The sequence below is a fragment of the Squalius cephalus genome, assembly GCF_949319135.1.
Source record: "Squalius cephalus genome assembly, chromosome: 3".
NCBI lineage: Eukaryota > Metazoa > Chordata > Actinopteri > Cypriniformes > Leuciscidae > Squalius > Squalius cephalus.
Genome location: NC_137124.1, coordinates 59284755 through 59310582, shown reverse-complemented (window position 1 = coordinate 59310582; position 25828 = coordinate 59284755). Strand labels below are relative to the sequence as shown.

Sequence of the window (25828 nt, the reverse complement as noted above, 5' to 3'; positions counted from 1 at the left end):
ATGATACACGATAGCCTATGTTTCTCTGGTCACAGAATTTATTTATCATTTGTTCAGATTTGCATTTAGTAAAAGTTGTTTTAGCAATTTTCATCCATTGAATTTTCTCTTTCAACTTCCATGCTCTCTAAATCATTTTACATAGAATCCTCTAATTTGAGGTTGTGGATGATTGGGCTGCTAAAATAAAATTCGAATTTCGATTATTTGTCGAATTATAAATAAAAATCCATATTCGAATGCAATTAAAATTTATGTGAACGTCAAGCAACCTTATCAGTGGCACACGAGATGATGATGATGATGATAAAAGAGTCGTTGTTGTAATGTTTGTGTTAGCCTATCCAGTTTTAGGTTACGTCAAAAGCAACAGCTGTTCTCACAGATTTTCCAGTGTTTTCTAAGCAAACATGCGCTAGACGGACGCGTTTGACCAGTGAAACAGAGAGCCGCATGTTTAGAGAGCCATGAAAAGGTAAAAGAAGTTCAACTTTTAAAAAACACGTCATGAGACTTTCTGTTTTTAACATTCCACTACATATGGTTTTGTGATCGGTGCTTCAGCTCTTTGTATTACACTCTTTCATCAGCACCTGACCAATTAATACTAGCACTTACTGTACCTTTTCTATTCTATACTATTCTATGTTTTTTTTCTGATTTAAAACAACAAACTAAAAAAACTTGCTGTGCTAGACTAACTACAGAGCTTTGATCACATAATTAACCATTTAAATATCATCTTACTGAGACATTATTAGCAGATATAGAGTGACGGCGATCATATATTTATATGATCTTATGTCAGTATCTGCTATACTGTTATTAAGACCTCATTGATTTACATTACAAGCATCAGAATTTCATCTTTTGTCCCTATAAATATCAGCATCTGCAGCAAATTGCATATTTTTGCTCAGTTTGAATAAAGGTGAGCTGTTTTTCCCCTCCTTATGAGACTATATGATAAAGCCTGATGTATCAAATATAATACTCAACAGAAATCCACATGCAAACTTTTTTTTGTCTAAATGTTTGACTTATAAAAAAAAAAAAAAATATATATATATATATATATATATATATATATATATATATAAAAAGATTTCTCCTGACTATTATCTAATAAATATTGACGTGCACTTACAGATTTTTTCCTAAACTGATTGTTCAACAAACTGTTCGATTTAAAAAAAAAGAAAAAAAGAAAGATTTTTCCTGACTATAACCAGAGCCCGTCTACGGAGAGCCTGGCCACTCCCTATTAAGTCCTATTGTACCGAATTTTGGTTGTAGTTCCACCAGAGCTCCACTGGGGGCGATCGCCCATGAGTGCAGAATGAATGGGAGTCTATGGGGCTAGACGGCTAAATGTGTCTCTTCCACCCGATTGCCGTTGAGAAATCTCAGATTTGATTGTAGGTTTTGCAAGTTCAACATGGGTTATAGGTCGAAAGTTGAATGAACGAGTACTTATGTCCTTTCCATTTCTTACAGGTTGAGTTGTTGTTGCCCATAACATGTCAGATGTGCGTTTTGTGTGTTTCCCTGTGTCAGCTGTGTTGTGTGTTTCCCTGTGTCAGCTGTGTTGTGTGTTTGCCTGTGTCAGGTGTGTTGTGTGTTTCCCTGTGTCAGGTGTGTTGTGTGTTTCCCTGTGTCAGCTGTGTTGTGTGTTTCCCTGTGTCAGCTGTGTTGTGTGTTTCCCTGTGTCAGCTGTGTTGTGTGTTTCCCTGTGTCAGGTGTGTTGTGTGTTTCCCTGTGTCAGGTGTGTTGTGTTTACCTGTGTCAGCTGTGTTGTGTGTTTACCTGTGTCAGCTGTGTTGTGTGTTTACCTGTGTCAGCTGTGTTGTGTGTTTGCCTGTGTCAGCTGTGTTGTGTATTTGCCTGTGTCAGCTGTGTTGTGTGTTTACCTGTGTCAGCTGTGTTGTGTGTTTATCTGTGTCAGCTGTGTTGTGTGTTTCCCTGTGTCAGCTGTGTTGTGTGTTTCCCTGTGTCAGCTGTGTTGTGTGTTTCCCTGTGTCAGCTGTGTTGTGTGTTTCCCTGTGTCAGCTGTGTTGTGTGTTTCCCTGTGTCAGCTGTGTTGTGTGTTTCCCTGTGTCAGCTGTGTTGTGTGTTTGCCTGTGTCAGCTGTGTTGTGTGTTTCCCTGTGTCAGCTGTGTCGTGTGTTTGCCTGTGTCAGCTGTGTTGTGTGTTTGCCTGTGTCAGCTGTGTTGTGTGTTTACCTGTGTCAGCTGTGTTGTGTGTTTACCTGTCAGCTGTGTTGTGTTTACCTGTGTCAGCTGTGTTGTGTGTTTACCTGTGTCAGCTGTGTTGTGTGTTTACCTGTGTCAGCTGTGTTGTGTGTTTGCCTGTGTCAGGTGTGTTGTGTGTTTACCTGTGTCAGCTGTGTTGTGTGTTTACCTGTGTCGGCTGTGTTGTGTGTTTATCTGTGTCGGCTGTGTTGTGTGTTTCCCTGTGTCGGCTGTGTTGTGTGTTTGCCTGTGTCGGCTGTGTTGTGTGTTTGCCTGTGTCGGCTGTGTTGTGTGTTTCCCTGTGTCAGCTGTGTTGTGTGTTTCCCTGTCAGCTGTGTTGTGTTTACCTGTGTCAGCTGTGTTGTGTTTACCTGTGTCAGCTGTGTTGTGTGTTTCCCTGTGTCAGCTGTGTTGTGTGTTTCCCTGTGTCAGCTGTGTTGTGTGTCAGCTGTGTGTCAGCTGTGTTGTGTGTGTCCCTGTGTTAGCTGTGTTGTGTGTTTCCCTGTGTCAGCTGTGTTGTGTGTTTCCCTGTGTCAGCTGTGTTGTGTGTCAGCTGTGTGTCAGCTGTGTTGTGTGTGTCCCTGTGTTAGCTGTGTTGTGTGTTTCCCTGTGTCAGCTGTGTTGTGTGTTTCCCTGTGTCAGCTGTGTTGTGTGTTTCCCTGTGTCAGCTGTGTTGTGTGTTTCCCTGTGTCAGCTGTGTTGTGTGTTTCCCTGTGTCAGCTGTGTTGTGTGGTTCCCTGTGTCAGCTGTGTTGTGTGTTTACCTGTGTCAGCTGTGTTGTGTGTTTCCCTGTGTCAGCTGTGTTGTGTGTTTACCTGTGTCAGCGGTGTTGTGTGTTTACCTGTGTCGGCTGTGTCGTGTGTTTGCCTGTGTCGGCTGTGTCGTGTGTTTGCCTGTGTCGGCTGTGTTGTGTGTTTGCCTGTGTCGGCTGTGTTGTGTGTTTGCCTGTGTCAGCTGTGTTGTGTGTTTCCCTGTGTCAGCTGTGTTGTGTGTTTACCTGTGTCAGCTGTGTTGTGTGTTTCCCTGTGTCGGCTGTGTCGTGTGTTTCCCTGTGTCGGCTGTGTTGTGTGTTTACCTGTGTCAGCTGTGTTGTGTGTTTACCTGTGTCAGCTGTGTCGTGTGTTTCCCTGTGTCAGCTGTGTCGTGTGTTTGCCTGTGTCAGCTGTGTCGTGTGTTTACCTGTGTCAGCTGTGTCGTGTGTTTCCCTGTGTCAGCTGTGTTGTGTGTTTGCCTGTGTCAGCTGTGTTGTGTGTTTACCTGTGTCAGCTGTGTTGTGTGTTTACCTGTGTCGGCTGTGTCGTGTGTTTGCCTGTGTCGGCTGTGTCGTGTGTTTCCCTGTGTCGGCTGTGTCGTGTGTTTGCCTGTGTCAGCTGTGTCGTGTGTTTCCCTGTGTCGGCTGTGTTGTGTGTTTGCCTGTGTCGGCTGTGTCGTGTGTTTACCTGTGTCAGCTGTGTCGTGTGTTTCCCTGTGTCAGCTGTGTTGTGTGTTTGCCTGTGTCAGCTGTGTTGTGTGTTTGCCTGTGTCAGCTGTGTTGTGTGTTTCCCTGTGTCAGCTGTGTCGTGTGTGTCCCTGTGTCAGCTGTGTTGTGTGTTTCCCTGTGTCAGCTGTGTTGTGTGTTTCCCTGTGTCGGCTGTGTCGTGTGTTTCCCTGTGTCAGCTGTGTTGTGTTTCCCTGTGTCAGCTGTGTTGTGTTTACCTGTGTCAGCTGTGTTGTGTGTTTCCCTGTGTCAGCTGTGTTGTGTTTACCTGTGTCAGCTGTGTTGTGTGTTTCCCTGTGTCAGCTGTGTCGTGTGTTTGCCTGTGTCAGCTGTGTCGTGTGTTTCCCTGTGTCGGCTGTGTTGTGTGTTTGCCTGTGTCAGCTGTGTTGTGTGTTTCCCTGTGTCAGCTGTGTTGTGTGTTTCCCTGTGTCAGCTGTGTTGTGTGTTTCCCTGTGTCAGCTGTGTTGTGTGTTTCCCTGTGTCAGCTGTGTTGTGTGTTTCCCTGTGTCAGCTGTGTTGTGTGTTTCCCTGTGTCAGCTGTGTCGTGTGTTTGCCTGTGTCAGCTGTGTTGTGTGTTTCCCTGTGTCAGCTGTGTTGTGTGTTTCCCTGTGTCAGCTGTGTCGTGTGTTTGCCTGTGTCAGCTGTGTCGTGTGTTTCCCTGTGTCGGCTGTGTTGTGTGTTTCCCTGTGTCAGCTGTGTCGTGTGTTTGCCTGTGTCAGCTGTGTCGTGTGTTTCCCTGTGTCGGCTGTGTTGTGTGTTTGCCTGTGTCAGCTGTGTTGTGTGTTTCCCTGTGTCAGCTGTGTTGTGTGTTTCCCTGTGTCAGCTGTGTTGTGTGTTTCCCTGTGTCGGCTGTGTTGTGTGTTTCCCTGTGTCAGCTGTGTTGTGTGTTTCCCTGTGTCGGCTGTGTCGTGTGTTTCCCTGTGTCAGCTGTGTTGTGTTTCCCTGTGTCAGCTGTGTTGTGTTTACCTGTGTCAGCTGTGTTGTGTGTTTCCCTGTGTCAGCTGTGTTGTGTTTACCTGTGTCAGCTGTGTTGTGTGTTTCCCTGTGTCAGCTGTGTTGTGTTTCCCTGTGTCAGCTGTGTTGTGTTTACCTGTGTCAGCTGTGTTGTGTGTTTCCCTGTGTCAGCTGTGTCGTGTGTTTGCCTGTGTCAGCTGTGTTGTGTGTTTCCCTGTGTCAGCTGTGTTGTGTGTTTGCCTGTGTCGGCTGTGTCGTGTGTTTGCCTGTGTCAGCTGTGTTGTGTGTTTCCCTGTGTCAGCTGTGTTGTGTGTTTCCCTGTGTCGGCTGTGTCGTGTGTTTCCCTGTGTCAGCTGTGTTGTGTTTCCCTGTGTCAGCTGTGTTGTGTTTACCTGTGTCAGCTGTGTTGTGTGTTTCCCTGTGTCAGCTGTGTTGTGTTTACCTGTGTCAGCTGTGTTGTGTGTTTCCCTGTGTCAGCTGTGTCGTGTGTTTGCCTGTGTCAGCTGTGTCGTGTGTTTCCCTGTGTCGGCTGTGTTGTGTGTTTGCCTGTGTCAGCTGTGTTGTGTGTTTCCCTGTGTCAGCTGTGTCGTGTGTTTGCCTGTGTCAGCTGTGTCGTGTGTTTCCCTGTGTCGGCTGTGTTGTGTGTTTGCCTGTGTCAGCTGTGTTGTGTGTTTCCCTGTGTCAGCTGTGTTGTGTGTTTCCCTGTGTCAGCTGTGTTGTGTGTTTCCCTGTGTCAGCTGTGTCGTGTGTTTGCCTGTGTCAGCTGTGTTGTGTGTTTCCCTGTGTCAGCTGTGTTGTGTGTTTCCCTGTGTCGGCTGTGTCGTGTGTTTCCCTGTGTCAGCTGTGTTGTGTTTCCCTGTGTCAGCTGTGTTGTGTTTACCTGTGTCAGCTGTGTTGTGTGTTTCCCTGTGTCAGCTGTGTTGTGTTTACCTGTGTCAGCTGTGTTGTGTGTTTCCCTGTGTCAGCTGTGTCGTGTGTTTGCCTGTGTCAGCTGTGTCGTGTGTTTCCCTGTGTCGGCTGTGTTGTGTGTTTGCCTGTGTCAGCTGTGTTGTGTGTTTCCCTGTGTCAGCTGTGTTGTGTGTTTCCCTGTGTCAGCTGTGTTGTGTGTTTCCCTGTGTCAGCTGTGTTGTGTGTTTCCCTGTGTCAGCTGTGTTGTGTGTTTCCCTGTGTCAGCTGTGTTGTGTGTTTCCCTGTGTCAGCTGTGTCGTGTGTTTCCCTGTGTCAGCTGTGTCGTGTGTTTGCCTGTGTCAGCTGTGTCGTGTGTTTGCCTGTGTCGGCTGTGTTGTGTGTTTGCCTGTGTCAGCTGTGTTGTGTGTTTCCCTGTGTCAGCTGTGTTGTGTGTTTCCCTGTGTCAGCTGTGTTGTGTGTTTCCCTGTGTCAGCTGTGTTGTGTGTTTGCCTGTGTCAGCTGTGTTGTGTGTTTCCCTGTGTCAGCTGTGTTGTGTGTTTCCCTGTGTCAGCTGTGTTGTGTGTTTGCCTGTGTCAGCTGTGTCGTGTGTTTGCCTGTGTCAGCTGTGTCGTGTGTTTACCTGTGTCAGCTGTGTCGTGTGTTTGCCTGTGTCAGCTGTGTCGTGTGTTTACCTGTGTCAGCTGTGTCGTGTGTTTCCCTGTGTCAGCTGTGTTGTGTGTTTCCCTGTGTCAGCTGTGTTGTGTGTTTCCCTGTGTCAGCTGTGTTGTGTGTTTCCCTGTGTCAGCTGTGTTGTGTGTTTGCCTGTGTCAGCTGTGTTGTGTGTTTGCCTGTGTCGGCTGTGTTGTGTGTTTGCCTGTGTCGGCTGTGTTGTGTGTTTGCCTGTGTCGGCTGTGTTGTGTGTTTGCCTGTGTCGGCTGTGTTGTGTGTTTGCCTGTGTCGGCTGTGTTGTGTTTACCTGTGTCAGCTGTGTTGTGTGTTTGCCTGTGTCAGCTGTGTTGTGTGTTTGCCTGTGTCAGCTGTGTTGTGTGTTTGCCTGTGTCGGCTGTGTTGTGTTTACCTGTGTCAGCTGTGTTGTGTGTTTGCCTGTGTCGGCTGTGTTGTGTTTGCCTGTGTCAGCTGTGTTGTGTGTTTGCCTGTGTCGGCTGTGTTGTGTTTGCCTGTGTCAGCTGTGTTGTGTGTTTACCTGTGTCAGCTGTGTCGTGTGTTTCCCTGTGTCAGCTGTGTTGTGTGTTTCCCTGTGTCAGCTGTGTCGTGTGTTTGCCTGTGTCAGCTGTGTTGTGTGTTTGCCTGTGTCAGCTGTGTTGTGTGTTTACCTGTGTCAGCTGTGTTGTGTGTTTGCCTGTGTCAGCTGTGTTGTGTGTTTCCCTGTGTCAGCTGTGTTGTGTATTTCCCTGTGTCAGCTGTGTTGTGTGTTTCCCTGTGTCAGCTGTGTTGTGTTTACCTGTGTCAGCTGTGTCGTGTGTTTCCCTGTGTCAGCTGTGTTGTGTGTTTCCCTGTGTCAGCTGTGTTGTGTGTTTACCTGTGTCAGCTGTGTTGTGTGTTTACCTGTGTCAGCTGTGTTGTGTGTTTACCTGTGTCAGCTGTGTTGTGTGTTTGCCTGTGTCAGCTGTGTTGTGTGTTTACCTGTGTCAGCTGTGTTGTGTGTTTCCCTGTGTCAGCTGTGTTGTGTTTACCTGTGTCAGCTGTGTCGTGTGTTTCCCTGTGTCAGCTGTGTTGTGTGTTTCCCTGTGTCAGCTGTGTTGTGTGTTTACCTGTGTCAGCTGTGTCGTGTGTTTCCCTGTGTCAGCTGTGTTGTGTGTTTCCCTGTGTCAGCTGTGTCGTGTGTTTCCCTGTGTCAGCTGTGTTGTGTGTTTCCCTGTGTCAGCTGTGTTGTGTGTTTACCTGTGTCAGCTGTGTTGTGTGTTTCCCTGTGTCAGCTGTGTTGTGTGTTTGCCTGTGTCGGCTGTGTTGTGTGTTTCCCTGTGTCAGCTGTGTTGTGTGTTTCCCTGTGTCAGCTGTGTTGTGTGTTTACCTGTGTCGGCTGTGTTGTGTGTTTACCTGTGTCGGCTGTGTTGTGTGTTTACCTGTGTCAGCTGTGTTGTCGATGCCTCGAGAGAAATGAAAGTGCAGAGCTGAGAGCACCAAAGCGACTGAAGGATTGCCGTAAAGCAGTATCTCTGGTCGTACGATGTGTATGACGTCATTGACACTTTAAAAGACTTTTTAAAGCAAATAAGTGACTCTAAAAAATCTAACACCCAGCAATGTGTAATTTCTTTGCATCTCCTTTCGAATACAACATTCAAATTACTAGACAAAACATTATATCCTGAGAAAAGTGGATTTTGAGGGGTATAGCGCCATAGACCTCCATTCATCCTGCACTCGTCCTGTGAGCGCCCTCATGTGGAGCCAGAGTGGAACTGCAACCAGTTCAGAAGCCGGAAGTTACTGAGAGTGGAAGTTCTCCCCTTATTAGACATTCTCTGGTACAATCTAATATGCCAGTGTTACAGTGTGAATGAGAGATATTGATGAGCACTTACAGCATTTTTCCCGAACTGACTGCTGAGGCGATCGTATTCGCGCTCGGTGAACGGCTGGATGGACTGTTGCTGGACACTCATCGTGAATAAAGGCTGCGGGAGAAACAATCAGATCTCAGACCTCAGATCTCACAGTACTAAAGCATTACAGAAATATTCCAGTGGTGTTTCACCTCATAACCTCCGAGCTTGACCGTGACGGTGACATCAACGGGATGGTTGACCACGCCCACTACAGATTTAACCAATGAGATGAAGAGTAGCGGGAACCAGATGATGCAGATGAGGAAGAGGATGATGATGCCGCCCATCCCGTACTTCACGATCTTCTTCTTCTTTTGTCCTTTGGGCTGCGGATATTTCTGCAGAGAGAAGCCCAGAAATCATGAACAAATGAGATTATTATACATATTATACATTATTATTTTTACACATTAGAATCAAATGACGAAGATTCAACTCTTTAGATGAATAAGGCACAAAAGAAGGCTCAGGTACTCAAAAATAAGATGTTATATAAACTGAGATTTGCCATTGTTTCCAAAATGCGGGACACGTCTGAATACAGTTTAAAAGCCTCATTTGGGCAATTTTGTTTTAGATTGGAGTCTCTTCTGCTCACCAAGGCTGCATTTATTTGAATGTACAGCAAAAGCAATAATATTATGAAATATTTAAAATAACTGTTTTCTATGTGAATATATATTAAAGTGTAATTTATTCCTGTGATCAAAGCTGAATGTTCAGCATCATTACTCCAGTCTTCAGAGTCACATGATCCTTCAGAAATCACTCTAATATGAGGATTTGATGCTCAAGAAACATTTATGATTATTATCATCAAGGTTTTTTTCAGGATTCTTTGATGAATAGAAAGTTCAAAAGAGCAGCATTTATCTGAAATATAATCTTTTGTAACATTATAAATGTCTTTACTGTCACTTTTTCAATCCATTTAATGCATCCTTGCTGAATAAAAGTATTAATTTCTTTATTTATTTTTTTTCAAAACAAAAATAATAATAGTCTAAAACTGATATATATATAAATAGTAGTAACAGGACTTTTACATTTTACATTCATGATAATTAAAAATTAAAAATATAATACAAAATACTGATATTTGATGCTAAGTTAATTGTGTGTTATATAATAGTTAATCAAACACATCTATATAGTCAGTAGTTATGGGACATGAAGTGTCTCCTATATGTGGAAAGTTTATCTGATGGACTGATCCAATATTTGAGGTATAATAAAAGATTATTTTTGCGCATGCTAAACAGGACCTGCTACCTTTTCAGTTTCACGGCTGCACTTGATGATGAAGATGTTAGCGTAGATGTCCTCGACACACATCCAGTTGGAGAGAGACAGTGTGGTGTCGGTCCAAACCCAGTCCATCACGGCCCGAAGCTCAACTAAAAACGGCACCAGCCGGAACCTGAGGAAACATGGGTAATTCATTTCACTCTCATCTTACACAGACAGAAACATAGTGTCGGCCCACATCCGGCCCACATCCGGTACACATGATTCCACACGGCCCGGACGTGAGCCGAATCTGGGCCGACACTATGTTTCTGACAGTGTGTCCTTTTAACCCTCTGGTGCTCTTCGTGTATCGCTCAATGAAATTATGTACTATATTTAAGTTTGATAATGTTTTTTATTTAATATTTTGTATTTTTAGGGGATTTTATGGTACTAAATTATATTTACGCTGTATTTATAATCGTTTATTCACTTTTTGAGCATAGACCTGAAAATTACATTTCCAGCTTAAACTGTGGTAAATCTTGAATGCTTCAGAGCGACAGACTGAAGTTTGATCTCTTTTCAAAGACGACACTTGGCAGATTATTGCTGAAGTGAAAAAAGTATTAAAAAGTGAACTTAAAAAAAGTTACAGAATTTTAAGTTTATTGTTATGAAAAATGTGCAAAAATACTATTTTCAATTTTTATATGAAATATATATTTTCAAAAACATGTTTTACTCTAAAACTGTGAGAAAACCAAAGCCATAAATCTAAACGAGTCGTCTTCTAAAGTTGAGGTTGATATCTGAGTAAATGAGTTTTCAGTGAGATGTTGTTCGGCTGCAGTACCAAACGCTTCCACTAGAGGAAACTCGTCTCTCGTTCATTTCCAATGCGCTCGTGTTTGACCGAGAGGAGCACAAGTGACTATTGTTTACAGGACCATTAAACCTGTTCGAATCATGTCCATGATTTTTTTTGTTTCTTCACACAGCAAGTGCCAAAGTTTACCAAGTTTCGTACCATTCCAATGAAGGAAAAATTCCCCCAAAAAAAAATATATATATTGTAAAAAAATTTGACCAAAGAGCACCAGAGGGTTAAGAATTGAGGATATTTGAAAAATGAAGCTTAATAAATGCCTACCCTTGGAAGAGGAAGAGGTTGAGATGATTGAACTTCTTGGTGAGGAAGTTTCCAAGGATTCGCGACGGATATCCACACCGGATCTGATACGCCGACAGCGTGAAGTAGATGCACTTGAAGAAATACCAGAGCTGGGCCACTGAGTTATGATTGAACATCCTGTGAAGATAAAGGAAGCCACACAGTCAAACCAATAATTATTCAGACACCAGATGTCATTTATTATATATTTCACTAGTGTGTGCAGGACACTATAGTTCATTTATGTAAGTGAGGAGAGCAAAATAAAGTAAACTGTGACATATTATACCCAAATACTCTTCATACAGCGACTACCAGTGACATTTATACACATTTGGGACTAAAAATTATTCAGACACTTTGAGCTGATCATGTTTTGCTGAAGTGTTTTTTCTTTAATTGCTAATGCTCTTTTTACACACAGACTGAACAAAATGAAGCATTGCTTGGTGATTGGTTGAGCTAAACTGGTATTATCTAATAGTGTAGTTAAATTTAACATCTGACAGATATTCAACAATTCATGTGTGAGACAGTCTAACAGAAGGACGGACAAAACCAGTCAAATATCAACTGATTCTTGTCATATTTTATTACCATTTTCTAAATTATAGCGAATAAACTGTGATAATGTGAGAAATGTTGAAGGTGTCTGAGTAAATGTTGATTTGACTGTATGTATATCCTCTCATCTTATCCCAGAGAGCATCACAGTGTCGGTCCAGATCCGGATTAAACACGGCCCAGATCTGAGCCGACACTGTGATGCTGCACGATATTGAAGAAAAATGTGATAACTCATTAAATAATGCGATATTTGATATATGCGATAATGCTTAAAGTATGTAAAATAAACTTAAACTATCTTTAAAATATATTTAAAATGATATAACCTACATACGTGTTTCACATTCTTTTTGTGACGGGAAAACATCCCTACAGCTTCTGACAGTGAACATCAGTGTTTTACTGTATATAAGAAGTGTTATTTTAACATCAGTGTAAACCACGGGGTTCAGGTTATCCTACATTAGGGTTATTTAACAACACAAACTGAATAATCAAATGTAAAAATAAAACACAGCTTAGTTTTCACTGTATGAATTAAATATATCCTGATTCTTATTAAAGCTACAAAAGCCGAGAGCAGCGAGTGATTTTCTCTTCGACTTTAGTTCATAATTTCGATTATTATATTGTGCAGTCCTCATGCTGTCTGTGGGATGATACACTCGAACACAAGCCTGGCTTACCTCTCGGTGACAGCGGGGAGGATGAAGAACATCCACAGGTGGATCCCGAAAACCAGGATCACCTGGAAGATGAGCTTTCCCAGGATGCTCTTCCGCAGGTAGATGGCCCGATCGATGATCATGGTGCTGAACTGGATGAGGAGCATGACGAGGAACGCCTCGGGGACCTGATCCTCGGACAGAGACGAGGCGATATCCGCAGCCGCCGAGTGTTTCTGCGACAGAGCAAACATTCATATTCACACTGCAGGAAACACTTTCCTACTCAGTATTTTAGTCTTGTTTCCAGTCCATATATCAAACACTTCTTAAATCAAGATGCATTTACTATAGTAGTAAAAAGTCTTGTTTTCTGAGGAAATAAATACAAATTAAGTGAGTTTTTGCGCAAGACACAAAATTATCTGCCAGTGGGGTCAGAAAAATAATCTTGTTCTGGTTTGAATTAATATTATTTTTCTGACCCCATTAGCAGATAATTTTGCTTTTTTAAAGCATCAACTCACTTAATTTTGATTAATTCCCACCGAAAACAGGACATTATATCTTATGCCATTTTACTCATCTAGCAAATGCATCTTGATTTAAGAATTTTTTGATACTTGGACTGGAAACAAGACAAAAATACTGAGTAAGAAAAGCATTTTTTGCAGTGCACACTTTACACAGTCGATGTCATACAGTATTTGCACTTGTCAAATCATCACAAGTCTGTCACTGCACGTGCTCTCATGAGATCCAGATGGAAAACTTATGTGCACCCTTGATTATAGTATTTGCATTTAGCATTTTTGTTGTCTACACTCATATGTGACCCTGGATCACAAAACCAGTCACATGATGCACAGGTATATCTGTGGTATGGGTAAAAATGATAAATTTTTCTTTTATGCCAAAAATCATTAGGATATTAAGTAAAGATCATGTTCCATGAAGATATTTAGTAAATTTCCTACTGTAAATATATCAAACATGTATTTCTGTGAGTGAATGCAGCACAATCACCAACATAAATGTAGAACTTTAAAGGAGATTTTCTCAATGTTTTGATTTTTTTGCACCCTCAGATTCCAGATTTACAATAGTCATATCTCAGCCAAATATTGTCCTATCATAACAAACCATACATCAATGGAAAGCGTATTTATTCAGATTTCATATAGATGATGTATAAATCTCAATTTTTAAAAAAATTACCCTTTTGACTGGTTTTGTGGTCCAGGGTCACATATTGAGAATACTAAATGATGCCATTTCAAAATGCAAATCCTGTAGGCATTCCTTTAGGATTGTTTGATTAGGGATATTGTACTCACTCCGAAAGCCCAGAAACCGAAGATGACGATGATGAAGTCCACCACATCAGTGAGGAACATGAGCGCGTACACATCGGCGGCCGTCTGATACTCCGCGTGCAAGATGTTCTGGAAGAATCTAGAGCTCGGCTTGTACACGTTCTTCACTCTGCGTGACACAAGAATGACGGTCACAGCGTAAATATGACATTTCACAACGAGATAAGACCTGAGAATCAGCAGAGACATTATATTCAACTGGATCATGACTCTGCATGTTATATATCAACTACGATCATCAGTTTATCAGTATTCAGAATATATATAGTTTTTAAACAGTGGAAAAAAACAATTGCAAATATTTCATTAAGGGTTTAATCTTTTAAATGAAATTAAATCATACAAATTATAATAGTGCTAAATATAAGTGTCTCTATAATGCGTGTTATTTTATTATATTGTAGTGCTTGTTTTGTTAGTTTTATGGAGAGTTTGGTAAATCAGACCAGTAAGAGACTTTTAACTATAACTATTTTTATTCCTTTCTATGTAAAGCACTTTGAATTGCCAAAGTGTATGAAATGTACTATATAAATAAACTTGCCTTGCCTTGCTTTGCCTTATCATACAAATGTGTCATTCAATGCTTACAAATGTATAAGACTGATCCGAGATCAGGTAAATATCATGACTAGACACTGGTTCATGTGTTCACGGAGATCATCGCCCTCTAGTGGCGAAACACTGACATTTCTAAAGTTTCTAAGCAGTGATGACGTAACGAAGCCTCATTTCACTGAAATCACGACATGATACGCGTCCCGAATCACAGGTTCGAAACATGAATCACAAAGGTTTCGAAGCTTCACAAAGAGTTTCAAAATCTCCCATCACTAGTAATTGCCTTTAGAAAAGAATTTTTTTTTTTTTTTTGCCAATTCAATGCCAAAAAGAAGAAAAAAAAAATCTATTTGAGGAGGATAATATTGTCTCTTAATGGAAATGTTAATTTCTGCCTCTAGCTGGCCAACAACAAACCGCCTCTACTGTGATCGGCTCTTTCCTGACGGGTTGAGAGAAAAGCAACATGATTCTTACATGGACAAGAAAAGGCCTTTGAGTTTTCCTTCAACGGCACTCAGGAGTTTTTTACTGGTGTCCTCGCCGTGCTTCGTCTTCGACTTCTTCTTCTTCTTCTTCTTGGGTTCTTTCTGTTTAGTGTCTGTGACAGGATTGTTCAAAACAACACACAGATCAGGCTCAGAACAATATTATAGACTTCATTAAGGTATTAATCATATATCAATAGGGTTGATTTTAGCAATTCCGATTCTGCTTATCGATACCCAGTTTCCATTACAGTAAAAAAAAAAAAATTGAATCAAACATATTAATTTTTGTCTTTTTGCAAACATTTTGTTGTAGCTGGATACAATAATATGGAAGCTTGTTTCCGCCACTGAATAATAAATAAATAATAATAATTGCGACTTTTTATCTCACAATTCTGACTTTTTTTCTCACAATTGCGAGATATGAAGTCAGAATTGTGAGAAATAAAGTCGCAATTCTGAGAAATAAAGTCGCAATTGCGAGATATAAAGTCGCAATTCTGAGAAAATAAGTCGCAATTGGGAGATATAAAGTCAGAATTGCGTGAAATAAAGTCGCAATTGCGTGATATAAAGTCAGAATTGCGTGATATAAAGTCAGAATTGCGTGAAATAAAGTCACAATTGCGTGAAATAAAGTCGCAATTGCGTGATATAAAGTCAGAATTGCGTGATATAAAGTCAGAATTGCGTGATATAAAGTCAGAATTGCGTGAAATAAAGTCACAATTGCGTGTTATAAAGTCAGAATTGCGTGAAATAAAGTCGCAATTGCGTGATATAAAGTCAGAATTGCGTGAAATAAAGGAGCAATTGCGTGATATAAAGTCAGAATTGCGAGATATAAAGTCAGAATTGCGTGAAATAAAGTCGCAATTGCGAGATATAAAGTCAGAATTGCGAGATATGAAGTCAGAATTGCGTGAAATAAAGTCACAATTGCGTGATATAAAGTCGCAATTGCGAGATATAAAGTCAGAATTGCGAGATATAAAGTCAGAATTGCGTGAAATAAAGTCGCAATTTCGAGATATAAAGTCGCAATTGCGTGATATAAAGTCAGAATTGCGTGAAATAAAGTCGCAATTGCGTGATATAAAGTCAGAATTGCGAGATATTTAGTCAGAATTGCGTGAAATAAAGTCACAATTGCGTGATATAAAGTCGCAATTGCGAGATATAAAGTCAGAATTGCGAGATATAAAGTCAGAATTGCGTGAAATAAAGTCGCAATTGCGTGATATAAAGTCAGAATTGCGAGATATGAAGTCAGAATTGCGTGAAATAAAGTCACAATTGCGAGATATAAAGTCAGAATTGCGTGAAATAAAGTCGCAATTTCGAGATATAAAGTCGCAATTGCGTGATATAAAGTCAGAATTGCGAGATATGAAGTCAGAATTGCGTGAAATAAAGTCACAATTGCGTGATATAAAGTCAGAATTGCGTGAAATAAAGTCGCAATTGCGTGATATAAAGTCAGAATTGCGAGATATAAAGTCAGAATTGCGAGATATGAAGTCAGAATTGCGTGAAATAAAGTCAGAATTGCGAGATATAAAGTCAGAATTGCGTGAAATAAAGTCGCAATTGCGAGATATAAAGTCAGAATTGCGTGAAATAAAGTCGCAATTTCGAGATATAAAGTCGCAATTGCGTGATATAAAGTCAGAATTGCGAGATATGAAGTCAGAATTGCGTGAAATAAAGTCACAATTGTGTGATATAAAGTCGCAATTGCGAGATATAAAGTCAGAATTGCGAGATATAAAGTCAGAATTGCGTGAAATAAAGTCGCAATTTCGAGATATAAAGTCGCAATTGCGTGATATAAAGTCAGAATTGCGTGAAATAAAGTCGCAATTGCGTGATATAAAGTCAGAATTGCGAGATATGAAGTCAGAATTGCGTGAAATAAAGTCACAATTGCGTGATATAAAGTCAGAATTGCGTGAAATAAAGTCGCAATTGCGTGATATAAAGTCAGAATTGCGAGATATAAAGTCAGAATTGCGTGAAATAAAGTCGCAATTTCGAGATATAAAGTCGCAATTGCGTGATATAAAGTCAGAATTGCGTGAAATAAAGTCGCAATTGCGTGATATAAAGTCAGAATTGCGAGATATGAAGTCAGAATTGCGTGAAATAAAGTCACAATTGCGTGATATAAAGTCAGAATTGCAAGATATAAAGTCAGAATTGCGTGAAATAAAGTCGCAATTGCATGTTATAAAGTTATAAAGAATTGTGAGATATAAACTATTCTGAGGTAAAAAAAAAAAAGTCCGTCTTTTTTTCCTTAGAATTGAACTTTATATCTCACAATTCTGAGTTTATATCTCACAATTCTGAGAAAAGATGTCAGAATTGTGAGATATAAACTCGCAATTATGTGTTATAAAGTCAGAATTGCGTGATATAAAGTCAGAATTGCGAGATATAATGTCAGAATTGCGAGATATAAAGTCAGAATTGCGAGATATAATGTCAGAATTGCGAGATATGAAGTCAGAATTGCGTGAAATAAAGTCACAATTGCGTGATATAAAGTCGCAATTGCGAGATATAAAGTCAGAATTGCGAGATATGAAGTCAGAATTGCGTGAAATAAAGTCACAATTGCGTGATATAAAGTCGCAATTGTGAGATATAAAGTCAGAATTGCGAGATATAAAGTCAGAATTGCGTGAAATAAAGGAGCAATTGCGTGATATAAAGTCAGAATTGCGAGATATGAAGTCAGAATTGCGTGAAATAAAGTCACAATTGCGTGATATAAAGTCGCAATTGCGAGATATAAAGTCGCAATTGCGTGATATAAAGTCAGAATTGCGTGAAATAAAGTCGCAATTGCGTGATATAAAGTCAGAATTGCGAGATATGAAGTCAGAATTGCGTGAAATAAAGTCACAATTGCGTGATATAAAGTCGCAATTGCCAGATATAAAGTCAGAAATGCGTGAAATAAAGTCGCAATTTCGAGATATAAAGTCGCAATTGCGTGATATAAAGTCAGAATTGCGTGAAATAAAGTCGCAATTGCGTGATATAAAGTCAGAATTGCGAGATATGAAGTCAGAATTGCGTGAAATAAAGTCACAATTGCGTGATTTAAAGTCGCAATTTGCGAGATATAAAGTCAGAATTGCGAGATATAAAGTCAGAATTACGTGAAATAAAGTCGCAATTTCGAGATATAAAGTCGCAATTGCGTGATATAAAGTCAGAATTGCGTGAAATAAAGTCGCAATTGCGTGATATAAAGTCAGAATTGCGAGATATGAAGTCAGAATTGCGTGAAATAAAGTCACAATTGCGTGATATAAAGTCGCAATTGCGAGATATAAAGTCAGAATTGCGAGATATGAAGTCAGAATTGCGTGAAAAAGTCAGAATTGCGTGATATAAAGTCGCAATTGTGAGATATAAAGTCAGAATTGCGAGATATAAAGTCAGAATTGCGTGAAATAAAGTCACAATTGCGTGATATAAAGTCAGAATTGCGAGATATGAAGTCAGAATTGCGTGAAATAGTCACAATTGCGTGATATAAAGTCGCAATTGCGAGATATAAAGTCAGAATTGCGAGATATAAAGTCAGAATTGCGTGAAATAAAGTCGCAATTTCGAGATATAAAGTCGCAATTGCGTGATATAAAGTCAGAATTGCGTGAAATAAAGTCGCAATTGCGTGATATAAAGTCAGAATTGCGAGATATGAAGTCAGAATTGCGTGAAATAAAGTCACAATTGCGTGATATAAAGTCAGAATTGCCTGATATAAAGTCAGAATTGCGTGAAATAAAGTCGCAATTGCATGTTATAAAGTTATAAAGAATTGTGAGATATAAACTATTCTGAGGTAAAAAAAAAAAAAAAGTCCGTCTTTTTTTCCTTAGAATTGGACTTTATATCTCACAATTCTGAGTTTATATCTCACAATTCTGAGAAAAGATGTCAGAATTGTGAGATATAAACTCGCAATTATGTGTTATAAAGTCAGAATTGCGTGATATAAAGTCAGAATTCTGACTTTATTTCACACAATTCTGACTATTTCACACAATTCTGACTTTATATCACGCAATTCTGACTTTATATCACGCAATTCTGAGAAATAAAGTCAGAATTGCGAGATGTAAACTCGCAATTGTGAGATAAAAAGTCGCAATTATCTTTTAAAATGTCTTATTTTGTGGCGGATACAAGCTTCCAAACAATGAACAAAAATACCACAGCAAAAAATACTAGCCTAACTAATACAAATTTAAAACTTTATTAAAGCACAGTGTTGCCAATAGTGACTGTCGTTATATTAACGACTTGTTTAGACCCATTTAGTGAAAAAAAATAAAAAATCTTTCAAAAAGTGGTTGCAACAAATCTAGCGACTGCTGGTTAACATGTAGTCCATCACTATATCACACTCGTTCCATTATCTGACAGAAAGTATGCAAATGAGAACAGCTTTATTGGACATTCAGCTATATATTATATTGTATATTGCATTACATCATCTAGCGACATTAAGCTAGTTTTTGAGCAGGCTTTAGCTTTTTTTCACAAAAAAGTAGCAATTATCTTTTAAAATGTTTAATTCTGTGCCGGAAACAAGCTTCCGTATCCGATTCCAGAGTAAAGCATTGACTTTCGATTCCCAACACCAAATATAAACCATTTTTTCAACACACCTATTTCAGAGGATTTTTTCTTGCGGAAGCGAAGGAAGCGACTCTTCTTCTTTCCCTCCTCCTTCGTGGTCTCGAGTGTTTCAGTGTGTGTGTCGGGGTCCGGGTCGAGTGTTTCTGTGGTGTGTGTGTGTGTGTCGGGGTCCGGGGCGGTGTGTATCTCAGCATCGGCCGGTGATTCTGCGGACGGTGTCGTTGACATAACCTCCGTGTCGGGCTCCTCTTCATCCGAGAGTTGAAAGACTTTCTCATCTCGTTCATTCTTGCTCTTGCTCTTCTCTTCCAGAGGGCCCTCTTGGTCCCAGAGACCATAACGCTGAGAGACGCAAAGACAAAAATGGGAAACTTTACAGTAAGGTTCATTAGTTAACTACCTAAAGCCCCGTTCACACCGCCCCGTTCACACCGCCAGCGACACGCAGCGACACGATCCCATTCATTTCAAAGGAGCGCTGGCGACTTCCGGCGACATGAGCGACAGTGACCGTTGGCGACAGAATATGGGCGTGTCAAGCGGCGCGAGACGCGACAAAATTTCCGTAAAGCTGCGTTCACACTACAAGCGACTTTGTCGCTGCATGTCGCCAGTGGCTTGCGATGAGGTCGCTAGTAGGCGTTCCCATTACTGGTTGCCTAGTAATGTTGAGAGTGACATTCACGGATGTTACTCCATGTTGTAGACAACAAATCCATTTTTTTGCTGCTACAAACAAATGTTTTGTAAGGAAAAGTCTAAATATAAATGAAATTAGTACATAAGATGCATAATATTAAAGATGAACGAGAAACAGCGAGTGCTCTTTGCTATCGCGGCTATTTAACTGCAGCAAACGGGCAAATGCCGGTCTATCTGGGTTCACAAAACCATTCAGTCTCGAGTCAGCATGACGAGTACCACTGTATGCACACAGAGACCCATCATACATTATAGGACCGTTTCTGACTGCTAAAATGAGCTTCTCATTCAACTAGCCTCGGTCGGACTCGGCACTGAAGAGTGACGGATCACGTGCACTCCACTGACTTCACTCCTATTGGTTGTCGCTCCCCAAAGTCGCGCGTGTCGCCAGGAAATCGTCCGCTCCCCATTGAAATGAATGGTATCGTGTTGCTTTGTCGCTTTTAGTGTGAATGGGGCTTAATTTTAACTTTATGCAAATGAGAAGCGATTTTCGCGAGTGCCAACCAATAGGAAAGAAGACTTTCAGTGGAGCTCACGTCACCGCCTCGAGTGCAGGTGAGAAGAGTTCGAGGGCGATTTCACTGTTTTATATGGTTTGACTGTAAACACACACATGGATATAATAAAATGATGCATGGAAAAGAAACTGTCGACAGTCTCAGTGAGTTTTATTCACACATTTAAACAGTACTGTGCAAGTCTTAGGCATGTTAATACCCCCCCCCCCCCCAAAAAAAATGGTTTTAAGTCAGTTATTTATATCTTTTGCTGTAGTGTGTCAGTAGGAAATATCAGTTCACATTTCCAAACATTCTTTTTGCCATTAATTGTAATAATCCAGTGAGATTTGTGTCTGCACAAGGAGTCTGACAACAGCCGGTCTGATCTGATCTCACCATCATCGAGTCCGTCTGTGATTACATGAAGAAACAGAAGAAACTGAGACAGACTAAATCCAGAAGAACTGCGGGAACGTCTCCGAGACGCTTGAAGAAACCTTCCTGCAAAGCTACAGGACTGGGAAAAGCACTGGCACTTGTGTTAAAATGCTGTAAAGGGAGAATGCTTTCAAAATTAAAATCACAAATTGAATTTATTTATGATTTAACTTCTATTAACTAATTCAAATCAATATATGGTGTAACGACCCTTTGCGTTTAAAGCGGCTTTTGTCCAGGTACACTTGCGCATAGTTTTTCAGGGAGCTTTGCAGGAAGGTTTCTTCAAGCGTCTCGGAGACGTTCCCGCAGTTCTTTTAACATGCCTAAGACTTTTGCACAGTAGTATAGTTCGGGTGTTGTAATTTTATGATGCGAGTTTAGCACTGCTGCAGTTTCCCCTGCATTGTTGCATAAAATGTATTATTTGTCAAATTCGAATGACGTTTTAGTAATTTATGACAGTATGAGTGAGTTTAATTTGTTGATTGAAACTTGCCGGCCCAGAAAGTTAGTAAAGGCATCGTTAAAATAGTCCGAATGACTACAGCGGCTCAACCTTAAGTTCATCAAGCGATGAGAATACTTTTTGCGCAAAAAGAACCCCAGTTTATTCAACGTAGCTAAACGCCGTGAGCGTTTGGCTAGTTTAGCAGGCGAGTGTGAGTACCTGGAGAAGTGAGCGGTGAAAGAAGAGCGCCAGAAGCTGAAGCAGATCGTAATGGATGTAGTTGTCGGTTTTCTCCAGGCCGAGGATCCGTGGAGGGAAGAAGGGCTTGTCCTCGTTCAGCTTCAGCTCATACTCACTATTCCACGGGAAGAAGCCGAACTGAAACAGGTATTTGACCACCACCATGACCTGTGGGAAACACATCAGGCCACACACACACTTCAGTTATCAGGGCTGCACAATATATAGACATTATCGAAATATCGCAAATGTATATATATCGTGATATGCGTATCAATAACTGGAGTCATGAACAAAAGACGGAGAGAAAATCACTCGCTGCTCTCGGCTGAATAACTTTTGTAGCTTTAATAAGAATCAGGATATATTTAATTCATACAGTGAAAACTAAGCAGTGTTTTATTTTTACATTTGATTATTCAGTTTGTGTTGTTAAATAGCCCTAATGTAGGATAACCTGAACCCCTGAACCCCGTGGTTTACACTGATGTTAAAATAACACTTCTTATATACAGTAAAACACTGATGTTCACTGGCAGAAGCTGTAGGGGTGTTTTCTCGTCACAAAAAGAATGTGAAACATGATAAACATGATCAAAACTATCTCGCACTTTATGCCTTCTGTCGTCTGATTGATAGTTTAGACTTTTTTAGCAAGTAAAAGTCTTTTAGTATACAGTGATTGTACAAACGTCCTCCTTCAGCTTGCGCTTCACGTGTCTTTCAGCTTTGAAATTTTTAGCTTTTATATTGTTAGTAATATTTCAAGATAAAGCATCAACTCAGGTTTACTTGATTATCTATATATTATTTTCATTGAGTCTCAAATATGATCATCAGGTTTTTGAGGAAGGTTTATTCATCTCTCAATCATTGTATTGCATTGCATTTTATGTTTTGATCATAAAACTGAGCATTTCAATATCATCGTACTAAGACATATTACTGGCAGATATAGAGTGGTGTCTGATTTTTACATGAATCGTATGTCAGTATCTGCTATACTCTTATAAAAATCTTATTGGTTTACATATTTCATCTTGCTTTGTGTCAATATAAATATCAGCATCTGCACTAAATTGCATCCAATATGTCTGACAATATGACAGTCAACAAAAAACACGTATGCAAACTTTTTTTTAGAAATAAAATAAAAAGTAGATATTAAAATGTATAAACTAAAAAAAAAAAAAAAAAAAATATCTAAATCAATTTTAAAATAATTTACGATTTAAAATAATAAAATAAGATTTAGTCTAAAGGTTTAATGAACTGTACAAATGTTTACTTTTTGTGTTTACCATATGCCATATAAAATAAAACGTAAAAAAAGCATTAAATATTAGTGGTGTAATAATATATTGTGTCGCAATACAAAAATGCAACAATATGTATTGTGGATAGTTCACTCACAATAAAAATTACTGTGTGAGAAGACACTGAGTTTTAGTGCCAGTTCTACATTAAACTACTATATACTGTTGAATATAATGTATAATAATGCAATGGGGGAATATTTGTGGGTCCTGATAATGCCTAATGTCTTGTTACCAGTATAAAGTGCCTACATTATATTAAATAAATCTAGTCAGTGAAAGAGTGCAAGCATATTCGTCTAAAATAATTCTGTATTTTCAGCTTCAGAATCATGAATATTGTTATTCTGGTGTCTCTATTGTCCTGTGCTTTGGGTTTCAGCACCAAGTCCAAGAATATTCATTTACACACACAATGTAATATCAAATTTAGCATTTTAATCAACATTACATTTTTTGTTAACCTTTTATCATATCTCTGAGTATCGCAATAATAAAATGGGGAAAAAAGTTTATTTTTTTATTATCTGAAGCATTAAATCACCAAGCCAGTTTTAGAAATGTTGTGCGATGAATTAATGCTGTTTAAGTATTGTTCATTCTTAGTTCATGTTAACTAAGGTAGTTAACTAATGAACCTTTTTATGAAGTGTTACCAAAACATTTAATTAAAACAAAAATAATCTAAAAATGTAAAAATAAAAATAAAAGTTTTTTTTTTTTCCTATCCGTGTAAAAAAAAAAATATATATAAATTTTTATATAAGTATACTACTTATACTGGCTTTACTGGTTTTAGAAATGTCGTGCGTGTTCTCCCACCTCAGTGTAGACGATGGCCGTCATCCAGAACCTCTTGGAAGGTCGTGGCACCGACAGCATTGCCCACAGGAACACCAGAACCGGCAGAACCAGCGACACGACCGAGGCCGTCACCAGGTTATTGAGCACGATGATGAAATAACACACCAGCTCGGAGTGAGCCGCCAGAACATTATAGAGCGCGAACACCAGCTTCAGCAGTCGGTTCTGAGTCGAGTAAAACTCACGAGACTGTATCAACTCCTCAACACTGAAGGGCCTGAAGCAGAGAATACAGAGACAAGACATTAGTCATTTTACATGAAGAAAATTAAGCCTATTTAGTACCTTTTAAAGGTGTACTGTTTAATTTTTAGCGGCATCTAGTGGTGAGGTTGTGAACTGCACCCAACAGAAGTTACGGTGGCCGACAGGAAGTGACGTCGTCGTCTGAGACAGCAGAGAGTAGCCACTTAAACAATGAGGTTTCTTTACCAAGATAAATTAAGAAATTAGGTTTACTTAATTATTCAGTAAAACGATGTTATTGTGAATATTATTGTTACTTGTTCATCATTGTGTCAGTGTTTTATTCGCTGACTTTAGCTCGCTTCTTATCATGAAGAACAACATAGTGAGGAAACTCGTTTGTCCGCTCAGGGCCACCGTAGAAATATGTCGATGTAAGCAGACCTGCAGTGTGTGTAGAGAGAAATGCTCATTCTAAGCTCATTCATTTATGTAAGGTCTTTATACACCACTGAAAACAGTGTTATGTATATGATATTGCATTGCTGTCAACAGATCCTCCTGAATATTACACAATGCACCTTTAACAACATTAATACACATTTTCTCACAAATTCTCATTTATGTAATATGACAAAATTATTTAATTATTTATGCATCACGGTTGCTCTGCTAATGCTGAAATTATACATTTATTTAAGCAATTCAAAGACAACCGAGTATACCAAACTGGGTTCACGTGGTCCACTTTAGACATTTACTAACTACAAGTAACTTTGCAACTACATGTCAACTAACTCTCATTAGAGTATTAGTAGACTGTCAGGTTAGGTTTCAGGTTAGTAGAAAAAGTTGGCATGTAGTTGCAAAGTTACTTGTAGTTAGTAGGATGTCTAAAGTGGATCGTCAAAATAAAGTGTTAGCAGATATTAAGCAGACAGTCTACTAATACTCTAATGACTGCTAGTTGACATGTAGTTGCAAAGTTACTTGTAGTTAGTAGGATGTCTAAAGTGGATCATCAAAATAAAGTGTTAGCAGATATTAAGCACAGTTTACTAAAACTCTAATGACTGATAGTTGACATGTAGTTGCAAAGTTACTTGTAGTTAGTAGGATGTCTAAAGTGGATCGTCAAAATAAAGTGTTAGCTCAAACTGCTATTCAATGAAAAGAAGCTAATTAAGAAGACAGTCATAAAACAGACTTTCTTCAAAATATAATTTCTAACTGATCCAAACATGTTTTCATGAGATTAACCCTTTAATAAGCGCAGAGGATCGTACAGTAATGTCATATATCACCTGTCGGAGAGCAGTTCGCTGGCGGTTCTGGAGCGTCGAGGGTGTTGGCTGTAAAACGGTTCTGTATCGAGATCAAGTGTGAGTTCAGAAGACAGAGTCGTGCTGCTAAAGTCACGGGCCTTCGCAAAACCACCCAGTGTCTCCAACTCTACCACGCTGCAAAGACATGGGACATTTGATCATCAATTGCAGAAACATATAGGCATTTTGTTGGACTCCTAGTAACTATCCCGCTGGATAATAACCCACACTGAAATATCATTGGTCCAAAATACCTCCTTCAATATAATGCAAAAAAAAAAAAAAATGTCTGTCTTGTTTCCAGTCCAAATATCTAAAAATCTTAAATCAAGAATCATTTACTAGATAAGTAAAATGCCATTAGATATTATGTCTTGTTTTGTGTGGGAAAAAAAATCTAAATGAAGTGAGTTTTTGCTTAAAACAAGAAAAATGATCTGTCAATGGGGTCAGAGTTTCCGTTTGAATTAAGATTATTTTTCTTACTCAATTGGCAGATAATTTAGCTTTTTCTAAGCAAAAACTCACTAAATTTTGACTTATTTCCCCAGAGAACAAGACTTAATATCTAATGGCCTTTTACTACTTAAATGCATCTTGATTTAAGAATTTTTAGATATTTGGACTGGAAACAAGACATAAATACTAAGAAAGAAAAGCATTTTTTGCAGTGTCCGAACCCTGTATAAAACCCGGAACCGGTCAGACTCACTTGGCGCTGCTGCTGAAGCGAGCGTTATCTGTGTCGGTCTCATCGAGACAGGTCTCGAGAGTGAGATTCTCACTGTCCTGGGAGAGCTGGTCCTCCGTGGGCTCTCGGGAGAGTGTCTGTGGACGACAAACTTCATGAGAACAATGACAACGACAGGTCAGGTGTGTCTGGGTGAGTGAACACTGCTGTCGTGCAAATGAACAGCCAGAACACATTCAAAGTTTTCTGTTTGTTTTCAGTTA

The 25828-nt window shown here is 39.7% G+C and overlaps 1 protein-coding gene across 1 annotated transcript in view; it reads right to left on the bottom strand.

Moving 5' to 3' along the window:
- Positions 1 to 25828, bottom strand: part of piezo1 (piezo type mechanosensitive ion channel component 1 (Er blood group)) — a 147170-nt gene that overhangs the window by 12136 nt on the left and 109206 nt on the right. Inside the window, exons 35-46 of the mRNA XM_079864979.1 lie at positions 25587 to 25702; positions 24854 to 25009; positions 23322 to 23580; positions 21163 to 21351; positions 18876 to 19188; positions 14171 to 14294; positions 13094 to 13241; positions 11778 to 11992; positions 10504 to 10662; positions 9393 to 9540; positions 8270 to 8458; positions 8097 to 8189 (exon numbers count right to left, since the gene is read on the bottom strand). Of these exons, the coding sequence (XP_079721105.1) occupies positions 8097 to 8189; positions 8270 to 8458; positions 9393 to 9540; positions 10504 to 10662; positions 11778 to 11992; positions 13094 to 13241; positions 14171 to 14294; positions 18876 to 19188; positions 21163 to 21351; positions 23322 to 23580; positions 24854 to 25009; positions 25587 to 25702 (2109 nt within the window). The remainder of the gene's footprint in view (positions 1 to 8096; positions 8190 to 8269; positions 8459 to 9392; positions 9541 to 10503; positions 10663 to 11777; positions 11993 to 13093; positions 13242 to 14170; positions 14295 to 18875; positions 19189 to 21162; positions 21352 to 23321; positions 23581 to 24853; positions 25010 to 25586; positions 25703 to 25828) is intronic.